Raw genomic sequence first — 11,753 nt, forward strand, 5'->3', positions numbered from 1 at the left:
TGAAACAGCTCTATTGAGGGAATGTCCTCTGGCAGAGGGGATGGCAGGACAGCTGGGGGTTGCAATGCATCAAACCACTGCAACTGTTTTCCTCTTTGCATCTCAGTCAGAGCTCTTAATTGAGTTCACCACGTGCTGAAAAAGGCACTACCCTGCCAGGTAATTTGTTCCAATGCTAAACTTCCCTCCGAGTTAAAAATTCACGTCTTCTTTCTGAATTGAATTCTGCTGACATATCCTTCTCACCACTGACCTTCTTATATCAGCATGGAATCCAGTATTTAGGACCTAAGAGGATTTCTGAAAAGGTGTGGGCTAGAACTTGGATGTTTCCTAGCTCTCTGAGCTACCTTATAAAGTAAGCAGGAAGGTGGGATTGTTAGTTCAGGGAATGGGAGTAGAGCATTAAGAAAATGCCAACTAGACTGTTTATCTTCATGGGAAAGTCCATAAATAGGAATTAAGTCTCTAACATTTCTACTATAAAAATGTTTGTGTTTTTTAACAGATGACTACCATGAGCATAAAATAAATGAGCAAAGAAGTATTTTACTTCAAATAGTGTGAATAGGAGTTCACAGTGGATTATACCTTTATTTTGCCACTAATTCAAAGAAGGAAACAGCCTGGATAATTAAATAACCATGTTGAAAAATGGGTACATTTTAAAATCCTTAACAAAAATAAGTTCTTTGAAAATGATAAAAGACTTTCCAAACCAGAAATAGATTAATCCTAGCAAGTGTACTCACCATGCATTTTAACATATAACTTCAATTAATCTTGAGTAAAATTCTTGAACCTCATAACTCCTGCAATTATAGAGGAAATAGCCTTGAAAGGACAAATATATATGAATGAACCAATTTTATTGGTTGATTGAATCTGAACTGTGTTGTCATCGTAGACTTTGAAGCAATACAAACACAAATGTGAAATGTTGTTTAGCCTTTGCTTACAATTGACTATTAATGAAATAATGACCACCTTCAAATCTCTTCTTCTGTGCACGATATTTCTGGAGTTTTTTCAGTCCTCTAATGTATACAGGACTGTAACATGTAAAGCTCTCTATTCTGGATTTATGAAGAACTATTTACTCTAAACATGTTATGTTATTAAGACCTATTTGCTGTAATGTTTTCTAGTACCTTTTGCATTTTAAAAGGTATACAAAAATAAAACAGACATTGTGTCTCTTAAAGCAAATAGTTGTATCTCTAATTAATCAGTCTCTCTGAATGTTTAATAATAGTGGTTGTATCTAATCTCACTTGAGAGCTACAAATGAGTCACATTTATATAATTTATCTGTGTAAACCACGATTTTTTTATACAGATATGTGTTTAAATAAGATAAAGGTTTCAGTGGTTACAAACAGCCAGTTTATTGTAGTGTTAAGTCCAAGCCACTGATGAAGGAATTGGACTGCCTCTAACCTAACTCAAAGAAAAAACGAATCAAGATTAATTTTTAGTTCAGATCTTTGATCTACTTCTTTATACAACAGAAATGGTTGTGCCAGCCCAAGGGAGAAGGTAGGTACCAACAGCAAGAGAAGGTGACAGCCTCTGCTTCTGTAGCAGGGTAGATTTATGTGAGATTTAACTGACCATGTAAATACAGCCTTAGAAATGACACTTGCTGGCTGGAAGAGTCTCTTTCCTCATATAGATTAATGATTTGTTTATACCAAGTTAAGCCACAAGGGAATCCTTAACAGGCTGTGTCTGCTTTCTGGGTAAAAGATGGCTCCACCTATTCATGTAATAGAAGCATTAGCATTTGTAAAAATCTGAATGTGATAGGAAACAATCTATTGGGACAAATTAAAATTAACACACTGATTAGGTCAGATTTTACAGAATTTTGCAGAGGGGAAGGAAGTAGAATCTTACTACAAAGGGAGCATGAGGGAAAGTTTTAGGTCTAAAGGTTGGATGGGTCCCCAGATCTTCATTCTCATTCACAAAGACAGGCCTAAGGAAGTAGGGTGTGTACAAAAACACACTCCTAGATAGATCTCTGAGCAAGTAGGTAGCTGAGTAATAGGAAAAGAGAGAAATCGCTACATTTTTCTAGACTTCATTTAGGAAATGCAAGTAAGTTTAACTCATTGTAATGTTATATACTGTGTAAATACACTTATTAAAAGTAGCTACAAATGAAGGTAACTGGCAAATTTTAAGGCATTTCATTCCTATTAGTGCTGTAATATTTTAGAACTATGGCAACCGCTCAGGGTCATAGAATATTTCTTAGGCCTATCCAAAGAAAAAGATCACTAATCTAGGATGCCATGCATGGCAGACTGGAAGTTGGTAAAGCTGCTGGTGAGAAAGAGAAGTCTTGTGATTATCAACATTAGAAGTCTTGTGATCATTAACATTAAAAGTCTTGTGATTATTAACATTAGCCAGAGGCTCCCTGCATATAATATGATGGTAGGGAGAATGCGTGAACCCTGAGGATTCCCCATGGAGTCTCTTATGATAGCATTCCAGTTAAATCGATATGGGAGTGCAGCTGCTTCAAATAACTGAAAGAAGCAAGTCCAGCACCACTGCAATAAGTTAATATTTATTCATTTAATATTAATTTCAGGTATGTTAAAACCTGTATTACTTGCTCAAGTAAAAGAAACTTTTCTTCAGAAGAATTTGGAAAAAATTCTTTATTCTTTTTTTAAAGGTGCATGTTGTACTATCCTGAAGAAATCAGATTCCTCTCTGTAGTTTTTCAATATTCTCATTTGTCTCATATTTTCATTTCTTATATGTCCAGAATTCCTGGAGACTTCAGCATCTGCAACCATTCTTTGATTTTTCTGAGTTATTCTTAATGTGTAATAGGCTCCAAGTTGTCATAGAACTGCAGATAAAGGTAAGGAGATATTACAAAACCACATTTACCTTTCGACACTGTGAGTGACAAACGCTGCACTTGCATAATTAGCAGTTGATTTCTACCTTATACACAAACCCTACATCACTTCAGTAACAACATTCAGTGTTCAGTTACAGCTGGATAGGAAACTTAAATATTAATAGGTAGCAATAAAGCGGCATAATATTCATTGCTTGGACATTAAGATGTACCAGAGTTTTGGCATTGGCCAAAAATGGATAATGTGTCAACTGCAGAATTGAAAGGCCGTACAATAAATAATATGTCAATATGACTTATATTCTACCTGTGTGGTTTTTCTGCATCTGTTCCCCAGTTTTAGAATATTTCTCTGGTTTTGCACAACCAGCGAATGCCAAGTCAGTGCATGTTAGAATTTTTCTCTTACTGTTCTGCCTTACGTGGCCTTAGCTTTTTATGGGAGTTACCTCTACTGAGGCCTAACTGGGAATTTAACGGGTAACTCAAAAAGGCTGAAATAGCCTCATTTTTTAGCATTTGGCAAAGCCTGGGCACAAAGAGTACTTCAGTGCTGGAATAAAGCACCTCACAAATGATGAAGATCTCATGTACTAAGTGAAAAATATATCCCCTAATGAACATATGCCAGGAACTGTTTGGATCTAGATGTAACAGGAATGAGACATTTAGATCCTTGCCAGCCATATGGGAGACCCACATTTCACAATTACTCCCAGCCTGTCATTCCAAGGGTTGGCATAGAGCTCTGGATGAAGTAAGGGCTTGCAATTATTCAGCAAAATGTTAAAATGTTTGCTCTGTGGCATCCTCTTGTGTAGCTGTTCCATTTCATGTCCGTAATCAAGCTAAACTCGTGCAAACCACTGAACTGTAGCAGGAGGTGATGCAGAAAGTGCAGCCATCTGGGTCTGCTGAAGAGGAAGAGAAGAAAACTCCCCTACCATGAGAGTCACTGGCTGTTATTAAAACCAGGATCACTTTTACAGGAGTGCCAAATCTTACTAATTAATTTTCAGATTTATACTTCAGGGTGACTCTGGCAGTGATTATATTATTCAAAAACCAGTCACAGACACATCTTTCTTTAATAGTAAGTCCTGCCAAAAAATGGCAGCTTATCCTTACGGTAGGATTTTTTGTGACCCATCTTTTCATCAAAGCTGCTGCACTGAACACCAAAGGCAAAATGTGATATGTTCATCTCAGTTTTATGCCCACACCGTGGCATAATCTTTGTGCCCAAAGTCTCTTAGACAAAAAATATCAGAACTGGAGACTCTCAGCTTCTGACTTTGACTCCCCATAGGCCACTCAAGTCTCATAGGCCTCAAGTACTCCATAGGCCCTTTAGGGCCCATAGGCCCTGCGCTAAAAGGAGTCACAATCAAGTCATAAACACAAGAAGGCTTGACAAAAATCAAACTTCACATAAGAAAGGGCTATTTTATTTGAAGTTAACAGTGTTCCCACAAATTTCAATTGGACTGAGACTTCCCACAGTGCACGAAGGATTGAGAGATCCTCTGGTGAAGAAGAAATTAGTAACTTCTTAACCACTTTATGGCCCTAGTGTAGAATCATAGAATGGCTTGGGTTGGAAGGGACCTAGATAATTAATCTAGTTCCAAACCCTCTGCCGTGGCTAGAGACTAGACCAGGTCGCTCAGAGCCCCATCCAACCTGGCCTTGGACACTTCCAGGGATGGGGCAACCACAACTTCCCTGAGCTACCTGTTCTCCACCTCACCACCCTCACAGTAAAGAATTCCCTCCTGTGTGTTAACATGGGCCCAGGCAAACGCTCCTTCCTTATTCTGAAGGAAATAATCCTTTTTTTTTTTTTTTTTTTTAAGACTGTAACAAGCCTGCAGCTGTTTTTAATACCCTGCCCAGTAAATGACAGGAGCCTGTTCGCAATCAACGACACACGTTATTTATTAACTGACTTCTCCATAATTGTCTCCAGACAGCGCCCGAGCGCCTTCTGGCAGACAGGAGCGGAACCCGGGGGTGGCTGTCGGCTCCAGGAGCCCCGCACGGCCCTGACGCGGGAAGACGGGCCGGGACAGCCCGGGAGGCTCGGGGCGGGCACGGGCAAGGCGCCGAGCGGCGGGGCGGGAGCTCCCCGCGCCTCGCCCCCTCCGCCTCGCCTCGCCCCCTCACAGCTGCTGCGTTCGGCTCTTTCGATCAGCGGCGGGAGCGGGTTGTGCGGCGGCTGAGGCGGCAGCTTCCCGCCTGCCCTGCCCGCTGACAGGCGCTGTCTGTCGGCGGCCCCCGGTGCCTGAGGCGGCGCTTCCCTCGCCGTGCCGAGCCCCGCGGAGCCGGCGGCGCGGCTGCAGCGGCAGGCGGGGGAGCGCTCCTCGCCGCTCCGCCTCCGACCGCCGCCCGCTGCGGGGATGTGTGATTGCCATGGCGAGGCGGCTCTTCCCGGGGGCCTGGCTGAGGAAGCCCCACTCCGCGCAGGTAGGCCGGCGAGGGGCCGGTGCCGGCGCCCGTCTTTCCCCGCCGAGATCCCTCCGGAGCGGGCGCCCCCCGCAGGGCTCTCGCCGCTCCCCCCGCCCCGGCGCGGCCGCCGCTCCCTCCCGCCCGCGCCTGCCGGCGGCCGGGGCTCGGCCGGCGGGCGGTGGCGGCTCCGGGGCCGGGGCGGGTGTCGGGGCACCGGAGCAGGTGGCGGCGGCCCCGGGACCGTGGTGCATCTCGTCGCCCCCACCGGGCGGATCGGGCCTTGGCGGTGCGCGGAGCACCCTCCCCGAGCGCCGCGGGACCTGTTACACGGCGGCCGGTCCGCGGTGGCCCCGCGCTCTCGGGGGACCGTCAGTGGGGCAGCCACACCTGCGGCACCGCCGGGCCCGGGGAGCCCTCTGCACGTCCCGCCTTTACACCTATCGCCGGTGCCGCGGGCACCCGTCCTGTCAAGCGGGGGGAATACAACTTGCATGAGCAGACTCATTTTTTCACGTGTTCTAAAAAAATTAGTGTGGGCACTTTTCTTCTGCTGCCCACTTGGTAATTGCTCCATGCATCTGTGTTTGTGTTCGTAGACAGACTTTTGTATTTACGTATACAGGTACACATTTGCATTACTTAAGTTACCCGAGGAGTGATGATTTTGTTGGTAGTGCCGTGTCTGTCGTGTGGTGGGAAGTTCTGCTGTGAAATGTCGGTCAGATATGACCCTGTGGTTTCTTGATAGTTATACTCTGGGTTTCCTTTTTATCAGTTGGATTGTATTTTAATTAAACTGTAACTGAGTATTTGTTAAGTTGGAGCAGAGAAATATTTGTATTTCTTATATATGCTTCTTATGTGTCCATCATCTGTTGATATGCTTCGTGACCATTGATATGTTTCGTGACCATTGGATTAAAAAAAGTTAAACTTTGTTTTGATGCATTTTAAAATCTTGAATGTCTTAGTTTCTTCTCATCTGGAGTTTTTCCAATCTTACTCTGTTTTTGGAAGTACCCAGTAGAGGGTATGATATTTAAGGAAAAACATGCAGATATAGTATAATCTTACCCTCTTCAGTATTTGTTTTATGGTATGTATTTGCAAATCTGGGTCAGTATCACTTGGGCTTTAGACTGGAAAAGATTACTGTAGATCTATTTACTGAATTAGACGCTTGTCTAGCATTTGGATTCCTATAGAAGAAAGCCTTCAATACAAATAAAAATGAATTTGTAATCTATAAACTACCTTTCAAATTAGGGTTTTCCAAATTGTTTGCCTCCTTTGCCTTGATAACCTCTCTCTGATCATTATATGGGGATGTTTGATAACATTGTTCTCATTTCTTCTCAAAATTTAATTTAAGGCCTTCCAAGCAAAATATGTTATTTTAAAGTCCAGTGAGAAATGGGAAGACAACAAAATTATTTATTAACTTCCTATAAAAAAGTTAAATTGTTGTTTCTATTGCAGATTAAAAAAAAATGTTTCTGACTGCTTTCTTGTACTGGAAGCTGCTTTTGAATATTCTACAGATTCGTTTTTGGAGATCTGATAGTGGTTTTGTGAACATAAACATATTTTTCTGTGTTAGGCAGTGAACGTATGTTGATGTTTGATGCATCTCTGGAATGGCAGCAGGCTATCAATATATTGGCTTTTCTTGTCACTGCACGTTACTGTTGGTACTTGACAAATGCAGTCATGGTTTAACTGCACTAATTGCTGAGTGCTTTATGGAGATTTGTCTCCAAAGAAGCCAGTGCTCTCTAAGTAAATGTTAGACTTAACTCACTGAGGGCTCCGAGCAAGATGAAAAGATTTGCGTAGTATCTCTGTGCAGCATTTCAAGTAGCACAGTGGGGAAGGTGTTTGTACAGTGGAAGGTTATCAGTGAGTGAATTCCAACTTTTGATGGCTGGTGTTCCAGACTCTTTGAAAACCGTGTTGTGAAATGTGTTGACAGAACATCAGGTTCTGCAAGACAAAATTTAATACCTGTTCTAGTTTTCCTGCTGTAATAGGAGCAGGATGTTATGAGTTGGTTTTGCAACAGATAGTCTGTGACAAATTTGCGTGCTAGATCCATAGCTAATGTAATAATAGCAAAAAAATCTCCAAAAATACTGTAAAACCTGACGAACTTTTGAATGCTGCTACACGTCACAAAAAAGTAATCTAATTGTATTTATAGGATTTTACAGTTTGGTAATTAACACTGGGATTTTGTGTTTTATAAAGAGAGGTTAGTGTCCCAAATTTAGGAGACATTGACCTGAAGTTCCTTCTAATACCTATAGTTACCAATTGTATCATGAGGCAGAGAACAAGCCGAAACGCTGCTCACAACAATTATCATGTAAAGTGCATTTTCCTGCTTGGAAACTTCCTGACCTCCAGAGATTCTGGACCAGGTTTTCAGACTCTTTAGAAGTGCCCCATGGATTTCAGTAATGTACAAAAGACTGTCTTTGAAGAGCCAAAGAATAAGCAAGTTTAAAGTCCCACATAACAGAAATTTCCTGTATCATCTCTTTGCTTTAGGATTTTAATCCCTTTTGTTTTGTTTAACCTTTTAAGGAGAGATATCCCATTTTATTTCAAAAGATACCTCAGCTCTGGTTACTCAGTTTAGTTACTCAGGATACAAAATAATTCAAGACACTGGCATAATCTTAAGAATTCACTTCTGCTTTCAAAGATGTGAACGTGACCATTACATGGCATCCAAGACAGTGTGGGCTAATGCTCTCAGACATCATGTCAGCATACTTGAAAAGCATCCCATGATCCACAAACCTGAACAGAGAAGAAAACAGAATTTCTGACATGATTGGCTTACATTTTTTTCAGTCTATCCTTTCCTATTGCTCCTAAAACAAATGGAGTAAACAGCTCTGATTTGGAGGAGATAAGTGCACTACAGTTATCTGGAATACTCTGCAGAATTAAGCTCTCTGTACGACTAGACAAAGAAATGCTTTCATACTCTTAAACCGTAAAAGTGTTTTAAATAAAAAGTACACTTACCAAAAAACTGTCAAGTTCTGTTGCTTGTTGATTCACTACTCTCCATATGCTTTGGAGTGCATCCAGGCTTGAGTTTTGCCAGAAGTGGTTTTCCAGTTCTATTTCAGGGGATGAATGTCTAATTATTATTCAATGCACATGACTTAGCAGAATATACAAGTGATGGAAGAAGTTGACTCTGAAACATCAAGCATAACAAGTGTTTTCCCTCATTCTTGTGTTCCCTGGCTCATATTTAAGCATCTTGATGGAAGAGTAGAGTCAAAAAGAGAAATTGTTTCCTGAGTCTGAACGCCTTCTTCCTTTTTTGATACTTTTGGAACTCTCAGTCCTCCTGTTGCCCTGAATATGTTCTTATTACAAGTTTCCTTGCAGATTGTCACAATTTCAAATGAAGTCTCTCTGTACGTGTTGTTCCCTAAATGCCAGAGTGGGACTCCTTGCTCAGAAACGTGTTCCCATAACGTGCATGGCATGTGGGCAGTGAGTCCTCTGCGCTGTGGGACCTCATGTGACCAAACCAGGCTCGGTAAATCCTGTCCCTGCCGCATTAGTACAACCCGTGCACAGGCTGAGTGAAGTGGACTAAGTGTGTCTACACTCAAGGCTGATCGTGGGGAGGAAATAGAAATTGGATAGGAGGAATGTATGGGAAGAAACCAAATAATAAGCAAGTTTTTGCTGAATGTGATAAGGAAGTCCTTAGAAAAGTAATTCCATTTGAATCAGAGAGTGGAAGCTTGTGGTTGTCCGTAAGCAGTTGGATGCTGTTGTCCATGCTCTGAACTGCCAGGATGGCTTTTGCAAATCAAAAGCTACACGGCTGCATTGGCACAGTGCTGAGCTCAAAATAAACCCCGCTTCTCTGGAACTTCCTGCCAAGTATGTGATGTAGTCAGATGGCATTTGAGAAGGATTTTCTGCCTCAAACACATTTACTTTCTGCCTGAGAAGGAGGACAAATTTGGATAAACCCATATATACATTATTCTGTAAATGAATATGGTCAATATTCCTCAGCGGTCCTGAAGCCTGTAGGCCACTGCTGGTCTCTGAGGTTGTACTAAATGGTATGCAATTAATACAAATTTGCGTTAAATAGCACATTGGTTTAAGTGTTAGAAAGGTTCATGGAAGTTTTCAGCAAGAAACATGAGGAACGTAGAGGGTTTGTTGTCCCTGAAGCTTGGGTTTCTAAGCAGTTTTTATACACAAAACAACTTTGCCTAAATTGTCAGATGTATTTCTTTTGATCTTTCCTAGATTTTATCAGTAGTTTTCTGTGCTTTATGTTCTACAATATAATAGGGTTATTAGAAATAGTTTTAAAAAAACCAAAATAACATACTGTCTCTAAAGGAAATCTTTGTATCTTATCTTCAAATAATCAAAGATATTCATTAGCACTTATTTTCTATAATTCCTGATTCATAGAATACTCATCTTATTTATGTGTAGGGGAAATACTGAAGAAAGTTAACTTATTAGGATTTTCAGTAATCCTATTAAGAGAAGACTTTTGTAGAGAAAAGTTTTGTGAGAAGCTTCAGGAAGACCTTTCTTTCTTGATCTCAGCAGCTCTAGGCTAAGGAAAGACCATGAGAGTTTGGGTGGGAAGGAAGAGGACTTACCTGAAACTCTGAACACCATCCCTTTTGTGGGAGTTTTGTTAGTGTTTGGTTTGTGGTTTTTTGTTGGATTTTTCTTGGGTGGGGAGAGGGGGTGTTTTAAAAAACATACCTCCTTTTCAGGTTAGATGCTCAAGAGTTTTGTTGCTGGAGTTCTGTGATGGTTGTGTTTGGGGTTTATTTTACAAAGTACAGGATGAACCTTTGTCTGAGATAAGGTTCACAACAATACACTGGTGGCATACATCTAGATGGAAAGTAGAATGTTTTAGGTTAGCTCTGTGACAATTTAAAGGCAAGAAGTTAAGGCTGGTTTGAGTGAGGCCATTCTCATTTCAGCCTGGCACATCTTAAGTGTATTTTCTGAGTGAGGGGGTAACAGCTGAGTGCTGTGCAGTTGGCTGGGTAGTCCAAGATGCCCCTCTTAGTTCCCTGTACCTACAGCTCGAGTGGCAGAGTGAGCGTGTGCCCGTCCCTTAGCTGCTCCAGCTCCTTACTTGTTTGACTACTGAAAATTTCCAGAGAAAACAATTTTTTTCCCTGCAAATGATGATGCAGAGTATGACACCTGTGTGTGCTCCTACAGATCTGCCATGTGGTGGTAACCTTTGACGGAGGATTTGGGCAAGGACATGGAAGTGGAAATAATAGGTAGTTGCTTGCCTAATCAACTCGATGTCAGTCCTGATAAAAAGATGTGCACAACCCCTCTAATGATTAAACATGCCTTCTTTGCATAGCTATCAATAATTGAATATGATCTGATTTTATCAAAATACCATGCTTTAATTACTAATACCTTTTGTACTTTTCTTTAGATGTTGCTGTATCTCGTGGTGCTTTTTGCAAAGGCAAAGTAATTCTTTCTGTTTCATGTTGTATTTAGTTACAGAAACATTAGGCCAAAGTGAAAATAGATGAATGACTCACCTAGTTAGATAATTTCAGGCACTAACTACAGAGCACTTATTGGTATTATTACTAGGTTGAAACCTAGTAATTCAAAAAAACGTTTATAGAACCATGAATTTTTTTGAGATATAAGAACAAAAAATGAGAAAATATTACAGAAGACATTGAACCTGCACGATTGTGCTGCAACAGTTCTTGTTTGTAAGTGCTTTAAAGTTGTTCATTTGTAATTTGACCAGCAGAAAGTATGAAGGGAGCAAAGAAAAAACCCATTGTGTTCTGTAGATGGACTGAGAAAAATCTGGTTGTATGCTCACAACTGATCCAGGTCTACTGCTTTGGTTCACCTCTCAGTTTAAAAGTGTTTCAGGCCCCCTCTGCTGGAGGGCCGCCTCTGAGCTGGTTTCCTGGGCTTCCAGAGATCTGGGGAGCAATGGATCTCTAGGTTTGTTTTGGTTTATTTTGTGTAGTGTGGGTGTTAAGAACTAAACCAGGGAAAGAATCCATCTGCCCTGCTTACAGTTTTCCTTTGGTTCTGGAAGTGAGAACAGGGAGAGAGACGCTCTCCTAACGCTTTGCCATGCCACCTCTGCTGGCTTCCCAGAGCTGAGAAGGAAGGATGCTTGTGGATGGTAAACGCATCTGGTACAGGGGCAGGACAAGGATTCTGAAGGAGGAAAGTTGTGCTGGAGAAACTGAAAGAGTGGATGAGGCACCGAGTAGTGCTGGAAACTTACCTGAGATGGAAGACAGAAAGTGGAGGAAGATGGGAACTGAGGCCAGTGTTGGAGAGTCAGATGAAAATAGACTGGAAATAATTGGAAGAGAAAGAACAGCAGAGG

At 41.6% G+C, this 11,753-nt stretch overlaps 1 protein-coding gene across 1 annotated transcript in view; it reads left to right on the forward strand.

Moving 5' to 3' along the window:
* The first annotated feature begins 5,198 nt into the window (after positions 1–5,198).
* DIPK1A (divergent protein kinase domain 1A) overlaps positions 5,199–11,753 on the forward strand; it is a 14,915-nt gene continuing 8,360 nt past the window's right edge. The window contains exon 1 of the mRNA XM_027880002.1: positions 5,199–5,353. Coding sequence (XP_027735803.1) covers positions 5,300–5,353 — 54 coding nt within the window. The 5' untranslated portion in view covers positions 5,199–5,299. The remainder of the gene's footprint in view (positions 5,354–11,753) is intronic.

This window comes from Empidonax traillii, unplaced genomic scaffold (genome assembly GCF_003031625.1).
Source record: "Empidonax traillii isolate 1590-97213 ecotype Southwest subspecies unplaced genomic scaffold, ASM303162v1 scaffold62:size2133460, whole genome shotgun sequence".
Classification (NCBI taxonomy): Eukaryota; Metazoa; Chordata; class Aves; order Passeriformes; family Tyrannidae; genus Empidonax; species Empidonax traillii.